The following is an 18,738-nucleotide window of genomic DNA, read 5'->3' as shown; positions in this document are numbered from 1 at the left end:
TCAGGTCCTGCCTAGAAACAAACCGAGCAGAAACTTGCCTAACGGAATTTGAATGGGAAAAGAATTTTTTCACTTTGTTTTACGAACACTCATTTTAGCTTTGCTGACAACTAACCATTTTGAAGAACAGATGCTTATGTTAAAGGTTATTTGGTTCAGATGCAAGTTCCAAATAAACAAACACAAAGAACTTGTCCTGGTTTCCAAAAAACTCTACAGGTATTTATGGTTTTAAAAACAAACCAGAAACTAACACTATTATTATAAAAACACAAAAACAAAACAATCCTTTCACTTGTAACAACATTATAAAGAAACAAAACATGGCACAGATTCAACTTTCAGAGTATCCTTCACCTTCATATTTTCTACACTGTGAGAATACATTCAATGGGTAATGCGTGACTTAAATTACCTAAATGGTCTCAAAAAAGTTTAATTTGAGTAAATACGTGACTGCCGCCAACAATCTCAAAGATCATTTATATAATGGCTGTTTTGAATATAAATATGCCATTGTTTTCGCCCCCAACACTCCCAGGAAAAGATATTTACTCTTAAATACACTGACCTAACAAAAGCCATAATAATTTTAAATCATAAGGTTTGTTCTTGTTTTTGAAGCTGTGAGAGCTGAAGCAAAGCTAGTAACTACGTTACAATCAAGTTAGTATAATGAGGTTCTTTGTGTTTTTACTTAGGTATCTGTTTCCTCTTCTTGAAAAAATTATCCGGACACAAAAATCCAGGATGTTACCACTTGCTCTCAGTCCAGAAGAATCTACGATATGTGTTCCAAAACCAAAATTCACTCTCTGAAATATATTGTGATAGGCATACTTATAAATTCAGCTCGTTTCTCATGTCACACAAAAAATCTGAAAACAGAAGATGCATGATGTCAAATAGCTTCTCCAAAAGATTAACAGTCCTTCTCATGTAGTTCTTTGATAATTACAGTTTAAGGCTGTTTTCTTCATATTTTCCTAGCTATACATTACTGTTGGTGTGCACTTTTAAGGGAAAATAACAAGCTGTTTCATACACTATAGCAGTATTATCCAGCCTTCACAACATGATGGGACAATCACTGCAGTCACGTAGCACAGCTGAGATATACGCACAAAGAAGGTCAGATTATGTTGCAAACACCAAAATTTACTATGCACACAAACAAGTTCTTGCCCATGTCTATGGGAAACAGAGTATTAAGAGCAGATTGTTGCTACCAGAACAGTTCACGGTCCTTATTACTCCTTTGTCTGAGGGCCTTTAAAACACGATCAGGAAACTGTGTGCAGATGGATGAAATGTTCTGATGTAGTGCCAGAAGCAGGCTGCCACTATTTATTTGAGACCCTGACAGCCATCTATTTCCAAATGGCTGGATGTATGCCAGTCATACAATGGGAATGCCATTCTTTTCATGTGATCACAATGTATTTTCATCATGCGATGCAGGAGGAGGCAGCAAGGTCCTCCTGGAATGATGGCAGCTGAAAACAGGCTACTGCTGTTGGAATAACCCATCCAGCTCATTCCCCACAGCTCAGGGCAAACCATGCTGGTGTTACCACCTGAGACCCCCGCTAAAGTCATCTGGTACTTTTAATTTGTCTGTAAAGCAGTTTTAAGAGAGACTTGCCTGGAAAACACATGTTTGGTTAACTATTCACATTGAATTAGTTATCATTTGCTAGTACTATGACTCTTTCTTATCACATACTTAAAATAAAATAAATAATAATAATAAAGAGTTTATTATACCTTATCCCCTTTCTCTTCAGGTTCATCTTCATTGAGGAATTCTCTTTTAGGATATGGAATCTGACAGCCAGCAAATACACTGAAACACATTAAACACCCCACAAATATGTACATACGACATACATTCACTTAATGCTATATTAAAAACAAGTGAATATAACACAATTTAATTTCTTGTCTTTCATGAGTCCTGTTTCCATAAGTGAGTGGCACCGTGAGCATCCAAGAGAGCAGCAGATACCAGGAGCTAGGTGCTGATCACATCTCTCTGCTGCTGGCATGAGGCCACCATTTAGAAATCACAGCATGGTGGAGCATGCCTGAATGCCAGAAACCACTTGTTGATCCAGGTGGCAAAATGAACAAATACAGTGTCAGAGGTTCCACAACACCTAGTTGGAACACGCACGGCTCACTGAATATAGGGCCTGATCCAAAAAGTATTAATGTCTTATGAGCCTGTCTTGGCTTACAGCAGGCTTATAGGTATTTGTCAATCACAACTGCAGAGCTACTTTCAATTAGCTTCTCAGGTCTTGTTTAGACAATAAAAGAAAGCTTTTAAATTCATCTAGCTAATGGGATTTGGAACACTCCTTAATGTTTATGGCAGAGACTTTATCATAATGTTATCCTGTAATCCATAGGGAGCTATAGCTCTCACAGGATAGTAGTATCAGATAAACACTAAATAGAAAATTACTGGTAGATCTTGACCAGTAACAATTTTTCAGATTTCTGTGGCAGCATTCAGAATACAATCAATTACAATTAAATTACAATTACAATACAATTAAAGTGTGTAACCAGGTCCTAATTCTAGCTGCTATGGAGTTTTTGGCTTATCCAAACAGAAAAACAAAAAGAAAAAAATAAAATCCCAGCTAGTCTCAACTAGACTCCTTTTGCAGTCCTATGGCTGTTCCCTTCTTCCAGTGTTGCCTGCTAGCTGAGGAAGCAGTGAAAGCAAAGGTGGAAGTCTCCCTGCAGCCAGCTCCTAGGGATCATAACACTACAAACCACCAGGGTTACAAAAACCGGGAAGAGAAACTGGAAGAGGAAAGTCTGCCAGCAGGAATTGATTATATCGATTGAATTTTTCACGACAATAAAATATATAAAGATATAAAATCTGTACTCTCAAGCCTTCTGAACAAGGGACCTGTAGGATTTTAAGCATTGATCTCTTCACTTTTCTCTCCTCATGCAGTTACCCTGGGCAAGAGGTCATTGGAAGTTGTCCGTAGCTCAGACAACTGTCCTAGGGAGAGGCACAATGAAACCAGGCAATGGAGAAGAGGGCTCTGTGAGTCTGCGTAAGGCAGAACAAGGTACAGATTAATTCCCCAAATACTGCAATAATATTGTCACACTGTATTTGGTAGTACATTCAGAATTCCAACACCAGCACAGTAGTGAGTTATTATTGCCCGTGACCCCTCAGTTCTGGCACCAGTAGATAACAGATACTTCAGTACTACGCTGCCAGTTTCTACCAAGCATGCCTGAACTACTACTACTTGTGGATGTAGGCAGATATCTGTGAATTTTTCAGCTGTCAGCTCATTTCAGGGATTAGCATTTACAGAAAGAAAACACCTCTGAAGAGCACAGACGAGGGAATACATACTCTGATGTAGGCAGAGGATCCTCTTGAAAGTAGGGGTCCTGCAAAGCCTGCTCTGAGGTAATTCTCTTTGTAGGGTCCATAGTAAGAAGCTTCTGAAGCTGCAAGGCATAACATTAAAAATAGCAAAAAGCTTATCAAACTATAAATTTTCAAACTATGACTTTTATGTCTTGGATTGTGGATTGTTAAATTGTTTGTGGCTTGTCCAGACAAGCCTAAGTTAGCATGGCTTGTTCAGTAAAGTTCCCAAGAACTAGAATGCATATCCATCAAAGCACTACAGCTGTGAAGCACTTCTCACATAGTTAAACCTATCAGGCAATATTATTTGCTGAAGTTGAACCACTGTGCTACAGCAACACAAAATTCAGCTATTACAGGTTCATAAAGCATCATTTCTAAATAATGGTGTTTTGTTGTGACACAAATATAGCTTTTATACTGTTCTGTACTGTTGAAACAACTGGAAAAAAAGTGTCAGAAGAGATTGAACGTGACCAGGACTCATCATATCGCTTTAGGGACAGAAACAATAAATCTTCATCTCTCGCAAGGGCAACATTCCACAGTCAGAGCACTCTGTCACTCACGCAGATCCCAATCCCACGCTAATTGGTATTGAAATGAGAAAGAGGAGGAGCAGACCTTTCCTAGTAACCTTTCTTCCTTGCTAGGAAGAAAGCAATAATAAATTAGCTAGAATGCTGTTGACTGCAGCAGGCCATAAAAGAGGATTATAATATATTAGTAGTATAAAACAGGAATTATAGGGATAGCATACCATTTCTAGTTATTTATTTACCACATTCTGAAAAAGTCACAGTAGGAAATTTGGATGCTCAAATTACATCATACAGTATCCTGCTCTCACAAAGTACTCTCTTAATTCAAGTCAACAGTAAAAATAAAATACCTTCTGCAAATGGCATCCTAGATCAAACTATCTTCCCAGCTTCCAACAAAAATTCTCTGGATATTCAGCAAAAGAATGCCATTTTGGCATGAGTATTTGGGGCTTTTTGTTCCAATAAATCAAAGGTCTGACACACAATTCTATAGTCCATATATGTAGTACAGTAAACAGCCTCACTAAAAGTACTCATCCTCATCAAGAAAGAGAATTCTCTGTATTTCCTCAGTAGTTGTAGTTAATCCTGTTCTCTAGATGAGGTCTTATCAAATTCTCTGTACTTCTACCACTTCCTCCCCACCTCTCCTTATTGCCATACTTTATGCCCCATGGACCCCAAAAGACTGACAACACAAGGAAGAGCCATTTGGCCTGTCTCTCCACCCATCACTTCACTTGGAAACAAAAATATACCTCAACATGGCACACTTATTTACTGTGTTTTGTGTTGTCAGATAACCCTTAAACCTGTTTCCTGTGTACCTTAACTAATTTAACCTCTAATGTGCTGTTGGCTCCCTACACAGTGATTTCACATGATACAATGAATACAGACAACAGCTTTGGTAGTCAGTATCTTTATTTCAAATCACCATCTCTCCCTACATGTAAAATTTTTGTTTTAATGGCTTGTGACACCATTGCAGGTGATGAAAATTTCTTCGCACCTGTTCCTCCCCAGCGACCGCAGGGACAGACGCTTATGTTCTGCATAAGGTGACTCCGGGCCTTTGGTACCAGATGTGGTCATTGACAGATGTGTTTAGAACATCAGCCTCTGGCCCCTAGACCTCTTTCTCAGAACTGGCTGCTGCAGTACTACTCAAGAGAAAGCTCCTCTGGTTTTCTGCCATATAATAGTCTCATTACAAGCTGCCTCCAAACATGACCTGTATTCTTTGTTATTCAAAGATAAAGTTATTGTACCACAGCAGAAGATATAAAGATACCTCAGACCTTTTCATGATCTGCTCATTCCCTTAGTAATCCCTCCCACCCCAGGGAACATAATCATTTTGCCCATTCCAGGTGATAACACACGGAACATCACTCGAAGTGAGATATCCTGCCTAGCAGTGATGCTACTGTGAATTAACTTTCTTTGACAAAATCTGGTTTTCTGTAGCTTCTGATGCTCCTAGGAAAGTGAATAAAACATGCCTGGAAACAATTTGTTTTCAGGGCAGCAGCTGCTAACACAATACAGAAAGCCTGTGAGACTGGACTTCATCAACAGTCTCATACTTCTCAGCAGCTCTCAAGATTGCCCACTGTCAGGCTCTACTGTCTACAGGACAGCTATAAATACTTTGCTTGTGACTTTTCCAGGACAGCAAGAACAGATGCCTCTTCCTGGATGGAAAACATTCTGCCCTTCACGTAGATATTAACATTCAAAGTCAATCAGGAGGGTGGGACAATATCCTCCTCTTTGTCAAGAGTCATTTGCTATCCCGCACTGGTCTACTTGATGCCGTACTTTCTCCATGCCCCACACTTGCTATACTCATTAGCACAAAGTCTTGATCAGTGAAGGTTACAAAGTAGATGTATTCAGAGGTTACCTTGCAAGATTGAGGTTACCTCAAAAAACTATCGTAACTACTTGGGAAAGGAACAAGGAGTTTTAGGCAGCCTGGCTCAGAACACACGGACCTCCAAGCTCATTAGCAGACACATTTCTAATCTCTTCATTTGGGAGAGTACATCTTTCCTTTAAAATCTGCCAGTTTTTATGATCTTTGACAAGACAAGTCAGATACTTTGCTGTAGGTCTCTGCTAGAGCACGGCTGTGGCAATTTATGTATATGGACCTCCTCTGTGCAGCAATGAGGCATCAAGAATCATAGAATCATTTAGGTTGGAAGAGACCTTTAAGAGCATCAAGTACAACCACAAACCTAGCACTGCCAAGTCACCATTAAACCATGTCCCTCGGCACCACATCTACAGGTCCTTTAAATACCTCCAGGGATGGTCACTCAAAACTACCTCCCTGGGCAGCCTGTTCCAATACCTGATAACCATTTCAGTGAAGAAATTTTTCCTAATATCCTCCCCTGGTACAATTTGAGACCATTTCCTCTTGTCCCATCAGTTGTTACTTGGGAAAAGAGACCAACTCCCACCTCACTACACCCTCCTTTCAGGTAGCTGTAGAGCACGATAAGGTCTCCCCTCAGCCTCCTTTTCTCCAGGCTGCACAACCCCAGCTCCCTCAGCAGCTCCTCTTATGACTTATGCTCAAGACCCTTCTCCAGCTTTGTTGCCTTTCTCTGAACACACTCCAGAATCTCAATGTCTTCCTTGTAGTGAGGGGCCCAAAACTGGGCACAGTATTTGAGATGGGGCCTCACAGGTGCGGAGTACAGGGGGACGATCACTTCCCCAGTCCTGCTGGCCATGCTATTTCTGATACATGCCAGGATGCTATTGGCCACCTTGGCCACTTGGGCACACTGCTGACTCATGTTCAGCCGGCTTTTGACCAACACCCCCAGGACCTTTTCTTCCAGGCAGCTAAGAAGGTTGTCCATGTTCCTGCGCATTCTTATGCGGAGCTCTGGGAGACTGACCTATTTGAGACCAGTCTCCATCTCTGTGGCTGATCACTAAACCACCCATATTCATCCCAGATGATGAACAGATGAAGAGACTCTACCTTGCTAAGTGGACTGTGTTCTTCACAATGTTCAGAAAGAGCCCTTAGACTTTTGGAAATCTCTGTTCTCATTCTCACAATTATATAGGGAAAAAAAAATAGGTAGACACCTATCTATTTCCTCAGTCACCCTGTAATAACCTTGTCTCGCTACTTCTTCATCATGAAAAGTTCCTTTGTGTGTATATATAACATATAAATATACACATATTGTGCCACTCTATAGCTAGTTGTGTGCTCTTTAGAGATCTGATTAATATTTCCCCCTGGAAAAGTACCCTACAAACACAAGGTGACTCTCCGCTTAGTTTTCATAGCCTTGATAAATTATCCATATAAGCTGACAGCAACCCATTTGCTTCCTTGCCTTTCCACCAGATTTTCTGGTGGCTTCCATCTTTAGTAAGAAAACAGGGGAAAATTCAGGTACTAACTAACAATATCTCTTACAATTGCCATCTTTTCACTTAGACTCCTCCTCCAGCTTGTTCCAATGTGTGCCCAGTACGTTAAGAAATTTCAATTATTTTTTTCTTGAAATCTCATACTTCTTATGTGAATGCTTCCCTTCCACCCGCTAGGGACCAACCTATTCTGTTTGTACAGTTATTTGTGTCATCATCCAGCAGTTACTAAGAAGCCAAAGAGCAAATCTTTGCCAGGACCAAGAGAGAAGACTGCTAGGCTGATTCCACAAGCAGTGATGAAAACAGATCACTAGAACTCTGCTGCACTAACAGCCTCATTACAGAGACTCCCTGTTCACAGCACTAACAAAGTCACTTTGAACTTCATTCCTAAATTTAGACAGCACTAAGTCATCACAGAGGCATCCAGAAATGATGCTGTATTAGACAGAGCAACCCTGTAGTCACCTACAATGAATGACTCAATGAGGTAACCAGCAAATACACGTTTAGGGATATTGTTTGGAATGACCCACAGAACAGAGACGGACTATCATCAGAGGGAAGAAAAAGAAATGGGGGAAAGAATATTACTACAGGTAACAATTAAATTTCTCCTTTCCTCTCCCCTTTCTTCAAAAACGCTTTAACTCTTGGGAGTTCTTTAGCTCTCTGAAACAACATGGAAACAAGAGATATATCATACTCACTATACTATTCACACAGAAGACCTAAGGGTAAGGCTGGGTATACGACTGCCTTGCAGATCTTAATTAGATAAGACGTTCAGATCTTCAATACCAGCAGTTTAAGCACATGCTCAGCATGCATGTATATGAATAAAACACATCTCAAAAATGGCTAGTCAGTGACAGATAGCTTTCTTTAATATCAGTGTTTAGTAAAATAAAGTAGAAGAACAGACACGGGTGTTACCATTACAAAAGCTTTTCATTCATATCATCACAGTGATTTTCAGGTTGTACCTACCAAAAGAAAAACTTTGCTGTCAGGCTTGACTTTGTGTTTCTCCATGTATTTTATGAGGCTACTATTGGCATATCTGGAAAATACAGTTAAACAAAGACATTTCTGAAATTATACAGCATCAAGAATACGGAACTGCACCAAGTAATCATAAAAACACTTACCAGCCCTTAATAAGTAAGCTATAAAAAGAACCGCTATCAGAAAACTTGTCAAGTATTTATCTAGCAGTTGACACTCTACGCATGCTTTTCACTAGTAGGAGTAGTATCAGCTGTGTACAGATTATTTCCACAGAGCACGCAACTTTCATAGTGTATGGACAAGCTGTTGACATTGGTATATGACAGAGAAACTAATCTTGAAGTTTATACTCTGGTTTTCTAAAACAACTCTGCCACAGAAAGTGTAGAGCAGTTCATAACAGCACAACAGCTAAGCTATTTAAGTTGTTTCCAGTTGCAATTTGGCAGAGCAGTTAGTTTACCATTCTGTCCCTCCATAAGGACTGCAAACCATACAGTCCTTATAATGCCTCAAATAAGTATAACCTGTGCTTTGCCTTTAATCTACAAATCCAGAGGTTATCTACAGCTGTTTTCAAAAGAAAGAAGCTTCATGCACAGATAAGCTTCATATCTTACCTAAAGCCAGCGTAATGAATCCACGTCAGAGCTGGAAACAGAATCCAAAACTCCTGAATCCATGTCCTCTGCCTTACAGCAGAGTCTGTGTTGCTCCTTACATTCTCTGATCTATCACCACCACTTGATTAATTTAGCCAAAGCACCAGGAAACACTAAAAGAGGAAAATTCTTAGATCCCTGATAGGCTTTGCACCACGATCTATTGACCGTGTTACCTTCCATAGAAATTTCTGTCTGCTACTTTACTGTCTCCACATACTTGCTGGTCAAAATAACCAGGGAGGTGCTTCCCTACTCCTCCTCACACCAAAAGAATGACGTTACCTTGAACAGCTAACACAAGTGGTTTAAGCAAGCTAATTTTTCTGTGCCTCCCATAGAATAAACAGCGCTAATGACAACCCAACCCTTTCTAAAGAAATGAGGAGGCCACTCAGCTGACGCATTTAAAAACAGCTGAGGGAGAGAACACCGTTCAAGCAAAACAGCTAATTCAAATAGGAGAGCTGTCACAGCATTAGTACTCAAATACTCCAAAATGCCCTCCCAAAAAAGTCAGAGGATAGAAGCCAATTTCTGCCTATCTGCTACATTCACTCAAGTGTTGTTGCGTTGTCAGCACTTACGTTGTTCTCCTAAAATCTTTCTGAAGAGTTGGATATTCTGGCATCTTCCTTATGTCTTCCCAATCTTTATCTTTGGTGGGAGGGAAAAAAGGAGAAGCATTTACAATTCTGAAAGTGTAGGTTAAGTAACACACAAGAAGAAATAACTACAGCAGTTGTTTGATTTTCTGTTTGTCGGCCACTGCTATTGTTCCACAGTTGTCAGCATTTCCAAATCTATCAAACTAACAGCTTCTTCATACCTATACAAACAACTAGTCATTTCCTTTAGGAAAAAAAAAAAAAAAAATCAACTCAGTAGCATTACATCTGACGCTTTAATGAAAATAAATTACCTGCAGGGAATCCCATTACACTGAAAATGCGGTCTAGCTGATCATGATGAAAAGGATTACTTGTTTTGATGTCCTCCTGACGACAGTGAAATATAGGTTCCGAAGTCAATAGCTCAGCAAATATGCAGCCAATTGCCCAAATATCTAAGAAAGAAGGAGGATAATTCATGCAAATTTACTGTACTTCATTACTCTGTTTTTTGTTTCTGCACAATTTCTCAACAACCTGTATAACCATAGCAATATAAAATACCTCACAGTATAATTACTTAAAGTACTTTAGAAATAATGCATTAATATAATACATAAAAAGGGGGAAATCTTGAGATTTTTTTTCAATCAAAATTAGAGTCTCCAAATTCTGTTTCAAGTTGTACAGCAGCAGCAGTCCAGCACTTAAAATATTCACAATTATGGCAGAAACGTACACAGTATTTGCTGATGACATAGCTTGAAGGGCATTCAACTAACCATTGAAACCAAACTACAAATCTCCCATAAAGATACACTGAAATAAAAGTTCTATTATTTAAAAACAATCCCAGATAATTGATAACCAAATAAATACTAAGAAGGAAAAGAGTAGTGATTCATATGTTTAGCCAAATAGTGCAAGCTAGTTAAAATGGAGAAATCAGATCCTAATTTTAGTCAAGAGTAGAAGAGTGATTACCAAACTTTTTTTTAAAAGTTAAAATCCTACTTGACAACTGACTCCCACTGGAACAATACCGGAACTACTTCTATATACAGAAAACCACAGCATGATATATTGATGTCTTAATGAAAAAAAAATAACAAGCTCTATTTTATAAATTTCCCACTAATATGCTTTTCAAAATTAACTATACTGTCGACAAGAACATCAGTTTTGTTTATAGTAGAAGAAATTTCTAGATTACATGTATTCGTTCTAGTTACTACTATCACCACCCATCTTAGTGTTCTGAATGCTTTATTATGCATCTTAATGTGAAAGTGTGAATTTTTCAGTGAGAAGAAGGTTACTAGCAGAAAAGAAATGGATTTGCTACACTGACAAATACGTGTCTGGGATGCAACTCTGGAAAAAGACATTAAGATCAGCTGAATAATAAGCATGGATTGCTGAATACAGGAGTGTGGAGACTTGCTTAGTAGCGGATGATTCTGGGAAACCTTTTGGATTTAATCAAAATCAATAGCATAAATACAGAAAACAATTCACTCCTCTCTTATAGGTCTAAAAGATTAAAAATCACCTAACTGGAGTTTGGTTTATTAGAGCCAGACTAAAGAGAACACCAAGATAAGCCTCTTGTTTGTTGCACCTAATCTGAGACTCAAAGCCCCACCTGCTGTCAATGGTGGTGTTTGGCCCATGCCACCTGCGAGACACGTGGCCTCCTGAAGCAAAAAGCACAGCTGTCTTTATGTAGGGAATGGAAAAAGAGCCACCACACTGTTTACTGAATCAGGTCAGTTCCATTTCCATCATGTTACAGGTGTGGAGCTTTGGGTGTCCCAGTTTACAAGCCTTTCTTCCTACCTCCTTTACAGGAAAGTCTGATGACATTTCATTCAGGCTTAACAGTTTCGACAGGGTACAACATCACTTTCTTGGGGTTTTTATCTTCCTTTGATTTTCTTATTAGCCTTATCTGCATGAAAACAAGATCTTTAGCTCTTGAGATTTTATCTGCTCAAGCAGCTAATGCAGCATATTAATCACAATTCCTGCCTGGGTAGTAGGCATAAATTATCTACTCCAGAATGGAAATTACTTGCTATTTGAAGAATAGCATCTTCATTAAAAAGTATCTATTCACTCATTTTCATGACAGATAGCAAATCCTTTTGGAGACAATTTATCTAGAGTGTAAAGGAGTTGCAGCGCTCTTGGTTTTCTTGGCTCTCTGCAGTGCTCAGTGTCCATCACAGAGTGAGGGAGAGACTGGGCCACTGCTCGCTATCCTATTCATTACTGCTCTGTCCAAACTGACCTTTTCCTTTTAAAGAAAAAAAAAAAATATATATATATATAAAAAATATAAATATATATATATAAAAATATATATATATATATAAATCTAGTATTCTTGTTGGCAGTAAAGCTGAACTGGGAAATCTCCCTGATGTGACACAGCAAACTTCAAAACTGTTTCTCCTTCATCAGCTGAACTGTGTGAGAGCAGGGCCACCATGACAGCACGTTCCCACTGCCTGACTGTGATTAATTCAGAGAGCACATTTTAAACCCTTTGAGAATTCAGAAAGACAGACATTATACCAACTGGAAGTTAATCCGAATAAACACTGGTAACTCCCAAGCTGGTGTTGCATTTTCTACGGGAAGGCATAACAGGACAAGTCAAGCATGAGATTAGTATAGCTCTGATCAGTCACTATAGTCTCCTATATGTCACTATGAACTATGTTCTGTGTTATATGAACTATGTTCTGTGTTATATGAACTATGTTCTATATGTCACTATGAACTATAGTTCATAGTGCTGGAGTTCAACCCTTTAGGTCTTTTGCCAGACACTCTTCAGCTTCAAAGAACTCATATAAAGTAACCCGAAACACTTAGTACAGAAAACCTGAAGCTTTAATTTCCGTAAGTGAAGATTAAACAGCTGGAAAAGGCCTTATAGCCATGCAGCTCAGCAGGTCAGGGTCTTCCCTTCATGAATCTAACATTTATGTAACTTGATCTCGAACACATCCTTGGCACATATTGAAACCATTCTCACAGTTAATGATTTTCTGCCAAGTTTGGCTAGTCCTTTTTTTTTTTAAAAAAAAAACACATCCATAATTTACAGTAATTATTTACCACATGTGGCATTTTTCTAGCAGGAACGCCTTGCTAAATTCTAAGTTTAACACCTTCATCAATACAGGCAGTCCTAATAGGTATTTATCTCCTACATTGTTTGTATTAGCCAATCAAATACAAACTTCAGCTCTAACTGTGAAAAAATGTGTCAATAATTAGCAATTTCGCTATCTAGTGCCATTTCATGTGTTTTCAGTTTGTGGTCCCTAAAAAAGATTGATCATTAATGCATCTATTCCAAATCTAGTCCAAATAAGAATTACCACCTGTCAGAAGTGGGCATTTATAGGGGCAAAGTTTAAAACATATAAGCAGTATTTTTTAAACTACAGTGCATTATTAATCTAGTGTACATCTGCCTCTAGCACAAGAGGAACTTACAATGCTGTATAACAATTTCATTATAAATAACATTTCTGTTTAAAAGCAACTGCCAAAAACAAGAGGCAAACTACAGACTATCCATTTAAACTTACATCCCAGAACCACTGACAACAGGGCTATATAGGTCCTACAAGGTTGCATTGGATACTAGATGTTTTCCCACCTGATGTCCTGGGAGGATCCTAATAAATATACCAGAGCAACACATATCATTCTGATACGGATGATTCTGTTTCCTACAGTTTCCTCTACTATCATTAGGTTTCAGGAATAAAAGGTGATAAAAGGTTTTTACTGTTTGTTTTGGGGTTGTTTTTTTTGTTTGGTTGGTTGTTTTGTTGTGGTTTTTTTCACTTTGCCCTCCAAGAGTTCCAGACTGCCCACTTTGCCAAAGTTTACACTGAACCCAAATACAAGCCAGTTTTGCTCCCTGGCTCTGGAAAAAGGGATGGGAGTGAAGGTCTTGGTAGCAATACTCCTTCCTCTAGACTCCTCAGCAAACAGTTTGCTCAGGTCCTGTTCAAACCTATTCACCAGTGAAATATCCTTGCACTGTAACAATATTTCTCAGGTACTACATAATAATTTTATAAAAGGAAAAAATAGCCTTTTAAAGATGGTCATTTGTGGCTGGTAAACAAACTTTTCATACATATGCCTGGGTGCACAGGTTGTTAGAATATTTGCACGGCTGTCCATGTCCCAGTTTTAAAACCTGTGACTCTAATAGCTTTATAGGTCAGCTACTAAAGCTGAGAAAATCCTGTGTGTCCCGCTCTACTTTAGTGCTTTAGCCAAGGAGCAAGTACAAAAAGATGCTGACATAGCTGTTTTAATGATAGGGCTGATTAAGCAGACAAATGCTCATGTATTCTTTCCTTTCTGTGGCACAATAACCTCATTTCTGTATTTGTTCCAATATTTTGGCAACATTCTTTAAGAATATTATGACAATTTAAGACAATAAGACAATTTATTGAGCAATAGCCTTGATTCTCAAAATGAAACATCTTTTCCCATGCATATTAACTACAACGCTTCATTGATGACAGGACACAGTCCAAGACAAAATACTTTATGCTTCTTAACTATAGCCAAGAAAAGAAATACACAAACAAGCTCTTAGCCTTCTATAATTCTGTTATAAAATTATGTTAAAGAAAGAAAGTTAAGAATGGGAAAACATCTGTTTAGCTGCAATCGATCTGTGGAATTCATTATTAGTGAATCTGGTCTAGCAGCTTCAACCAACCTGCTTTCTTTTTTTGTTTTGATTTGAGCACAAAGTCTAACTCCAAGACATGTCTGAATGCTGGTAAAGGAAGCAAACAGTGGATGGACACCGAAATACAGCTTCTCTATGTCTGCCAAGGGCTAATGCAACAGCCAGGTTAACTAAAAGCTAGTTGGCATGTCCTTAGCCTAAACAAGGCAATCCTACCTATAAAAAAAATACAATGTTTATATAAGATTCATCAAATCTGTCAAATCATATAATCATTTAGGTTGAAAAAGACCCTTAAATTATCAAGTGCAACCATAAACCTAGCACTGCCAAATCACCACTAAATCCTGTCCCTCAGCACCACATCTATATGTCTTTTAAATACCTCCAGGGATGGGGACTCAAACACCTCCCTGGGCAGCCTCTTCCAATGCCTGACAACCCTTTCCATGAAGAAATTTTTCCTAATACCCAATCTAAGCCTCCTCCAGTGCAAATTAAGGCAAGGACAAAAAAAATACACAAACATACTAAAAATTCAAAAGGTGGCTGCAGAAACATAAATGTTTTGGTTTTTTTTTCAAATAAATATCAGTCGGTCTAAATAAAAGGTATAATCTCTTTATAAGAAAATCTTGTGTCTCATGCTGGGTAGAGCAGCAGATTCTAAACTTATCTGGAATCTTCACACACAGTGACCTAGGAGCATAGAGATGCCATAGAAAAAAAGAGTTTATTAATTTTTACATTTGATTTAAATGCCTAGAAATTTGATTTAAAATAATCATGATATACCTTTAAAGGGGAATTTCTCATTTCTTTGGTCCAATAAGGTGACTAGAACATACCTGTTGCTATCACACATGGACACAGGGGAAAAGGTCTTCCCTTTCATGCATTAAGGTTTCAATTTTCATATGCTTCGTTTAAACTTTAGTCAGCAAAACAGAGGTCAAGGAAGAAGTGGTTACTTGCCTTTTAAATTTGACACTTTCTATGAAGAACTGAGAATGGGGTCAAATATTTACACGTGACAGGCTTTTCAAGGGGAAGCAAGAAATGGTGTCAGTGGACCAAGGGTCAGAAATTTGCTATCACTCATGAGTAAGTTAGGCAATGTTTACCCATCTTTAACAAACAGCATCTCAGAACTTGACTGAAGAACAGAAGTTTATACTGTAGAGGCACAAAGATGAATGGTCTGCAGACAGAAAAAAATACCTCAGTAATCTGAATGACACTCAGTGCCAGCCAAATGTGCATCAAAGAGCAATGTTTTATTTCAAGACTGTGTGATCTCCTGTGACATGATGTAGAGGCAAGATAATTCAAAGCTTTTAAAGGCAAGACCATATTAATTCAAATAACTCGTGAAATCTATTATCCTCACATTTTTTTTAGCTGTATGCCTCCATCCTAGCCTTTTAAACTAAGCTGTCCTCTTCTCATGTTTGTGCTAAGTATTTAATTAATTTCATTTACTAGACCTTAAAAATTTTGAAGCATCTTGACTGAAATTTTGAGTTCACCAAAATAAAATATAATTTTCTACAGGGCTTTAGAGGGCCAGGATTTCTTCATTCTCTCTAAACACAACTATTTTAGGTTGTCTAATATTTATTTTCCCACTTAAATTTCTATTCCTCAGTATATCAGCAAAAATGAAGATCCTGAATCATATGATTTCAGACTTCTGCTGTGGATTAGACACATTAACTAGCTTGCAACATTACACTTAAACTACTGTGGTAAGCTTGACAACACAGGTACAATAGATTTAATACAGGGAGTGGCAATAAGACCAGAGGCCCTAAGTAGCACTCTCATGCAGCAGAAATATAATTGCAAACAAAGAAACTGTGCTAAATAACTTAAATCTTTAACTTACAGAACTTCACATCCAAAAATTTGGAAATTCCAGGCTTATGGTTCTATATGCAACCTTGTATTCTCCTTGTGAAGCCTACATACTGAAGAAGACAGGAATCCTCAAGGCAGGGAAAATGCAATCTTAACAATTGTATCACAGAGGACAAGAATTAAACTTTTACCAACATTATACTGCTTTTGTAAGGATTTTCAGTGCCTGTCTTCCCAAGTACTCCCCCTCGCCTCCCCAAATCCTATATACCACATTTTCATCAGCAATTCCTCAACTCTTCAGTTGTGTCTCCAAGACTAGTACTGTACAAACTACAGATTAACTACGCTAGCTAGCAGCAGAGCAGGCTAACATCCTTCCCAGACAGAACACAGCAACAGTTGCATGAATGCAGAATAGAGTGATGATTCCATCTTCTTTCTTCTCTCAGTTCTTCTTCCAGAAACTGGAGTGGGCTCCAGCCTCAGGTGATGTTGTTTCAGGGCAGGGAATTAGGTCACTGGGACAAGCACCGAGTTCTGGCAAGGAAAGTGTGTTACAGCCTCATTTTCTCCCTAATCCTAAGCCTTCAGATGCGTCAGAGACGGCAAAGTGCTATTATTTTTATGCCAACTCCAGTATCTCCAAGATGTAGTAAAGAACGTACTGCTACTTTTGTTCCAGCAACAGCAGTGCTCGTACCTCAGAGGGTCCAAAAGGTACTCTGGCGGGATGCCAAAGCTTTTCACAGAAACAAAAGTAGAAATAAAATGTTCTTTCCGTGACAACTCATCAAAGGCACAAGGAATGTAGTGGGTGACACAAAAAGCAGCTTTGTAGCCTCAGGGCTACTTCCCCCTACCAAATATCAAACAATTGCAGCAAGTAAAGGAAGTATGAAAGCTTCTCATTGCAAAGGTCACAAGTCTCTTTTATACTGCAAAGTATTAGGCAGGTCTGATATAGAAATTGTTACCATTTCCTCCTGCAATGATGAAAGAATTAAGAAAAGCCATGATATGTATGTAGCTGTTTGGTTAAATAATATTTACAAAGCTTTTCAGGGAACATCCACAGCTTTGCATTGTCACTTTAGCATATGAAAAAAATGATTGACATAATCCTACGATCATAGGATCAGGAGCTCCTGATTACTAATTATTGTGCTTTATCATTAATTTCCCCCCTCCTCCTCCATTTTTTTCCCCCCATCTTATTCCATCAGTGCAGGTGAGTATCCAATATTGTACAATCAATATTGTACAAATCGCACAGCATATTAGAGAATTGTTGCCATTTTCTGTGCTCTTCTGAACTGTAGCAAATGAGCAGTGAGCAGTACACATTCTCTGAAAGGGAAATACACTTTTTTTCCTAATTAAATGCAGAATTTTTTTAAAAATAGCTTTTCTGTACACAATGGAGCTCTTTGGAGGTTAAGTCCATGTTAAATGAAGAGAGACGACGAGTTTATAATCTGTTGTGTGCTCTCACTTGGCTTGTGTCATTAACTATTACAACTTTTTACTAGGTCCAACATGTCAACACCTTCAGAGCTAACATAAGGTGAGCAAAAGGCCTGCTATCTGGTAGATTACGTTATAACAAGGAACATGTGTGAAGAGTACTTTCCTGGCCTGTTCCAATTCACAAGTCATGACAGTCTTTTCTGGGAGCTATTAAAGCTTTTGATGTCTACCTTATTTCAGTCAACAGAGAGGAATGCACGCGACTAAATCCTGTGTCTTAGAACAGAAGAACTTATTTGTACTTCTGAACAGTGCTTTACAATATCTTAACATTTCTGCCACTACAGGGTTCATCCGTACAACTATTTCTAATAACTCACTGAGAATAACTCCTACATAACTATAAGCAAATCTATTGGATAGGCAAAGAAATAAACTGCTATGAAATGTAATTCTGCTGTCAGTCACAGCTATTGCCACGATGTCTACTTGAGAAGCAACTCCACCTACCCTGAGAACAAGCCATTCTACTCAATTAGTCCCATAGTGTTGAATGCTTCAGTTGATATTGCTGAAATAATTGTGCCTGAAGATCAAACTGATGGATTAGCTAAAAAAATTTCTCTGCACCACAAGTATGCACTGTGCTATGATAGTAGGTGCTTGGTTTTCAGCCAAAACCAGCTTTTGCGAGTGAACATTTTAGGTATGTTAGTAAATAGAGCACACTAAAATTCTTCATTACTGCACTAGTTAGCTTGGGTAAAGTGTTTATGGAATCAGGTTTTATATAAGATCACCTTTTGGATCTTCATAGCAACCTCATGTTTTATTTAAGAAAATGAAATCAGCCTTTAGTCCATTGCTTTGTAAGGGAAGCCTTAAAAAAATAAAGCCAATTCAAACATCTCTAAGATGCAAGTTCAACTCTGCACCAAACCATTCACCTGGACATATATAAAAAGAAAAGTCTATTTGTAGCATATCGCAAAGAATCACAATATGT

At 38.4% G+C, this 18,738-nt stretch overlaps 1 protein-coding gene across 3 annotated transcripts in view; it reads right to left on the bottom strand.

The window, feature by feature from the left end:
- The window catches only part of CDK19 (cyclin-dependent kinase 19), a 117,907-nt gene that overhangs the window by 6,889 nt on the left and 92,280 nt on the right, over positions 1 to 18,738 (bottom strand). For all 3 annotated transcript variants that reach the window (XM_014964657.1, XM_014964656.1, XM_014964658.1), the window contains 5 exons: positions 9,973 to 10,116; positions 9,638 to 9,707; positions 8,368 to 8,440; positions 3,398 to 3,495; positions 1,768 to 1,846 (listed from right to left, as the gene is read on the bottom strand). In XM_014964657.1, the coding sequence (XP_014820143.1) occupies positions 1,768 to 1,846; positions 3,398 to 3,495; positions 8,368 to 8,440; positions 9,638 to 9,707; positions 9,973 to 10,116 (464 nt within the window). The remainder of the gene's footprint in view (positions 1 to 1,767; positions 1,847 to 3,397; positions 3,496 to 8,367; positions 8,441 to 9,637; positions 9,708 to 9,972; positions 10,117 to 18,738) is intronic.

The sequence above is a fragment of the Calidris pugnax genome, unplaced genomic scaffold (assembly GCF_001431845.1).
Source record: "Calidris pugnax isolate Ruff unplaced genomic scaffold, ASM143184v1 scaffold219, whole genome shotgun sequence".
NCBI classification, from domain to species: domain Eukaryota; kingdom Metazoa; phylum Chordata; class Aves; order Charadriiformes; family Scolopacidae; genus Calidris; species Calidris pugnax.
Note: the sequence above shows the minus strand (reverse complement) of the source record. Positions and strands in the feature narration are given on the sequence as shown.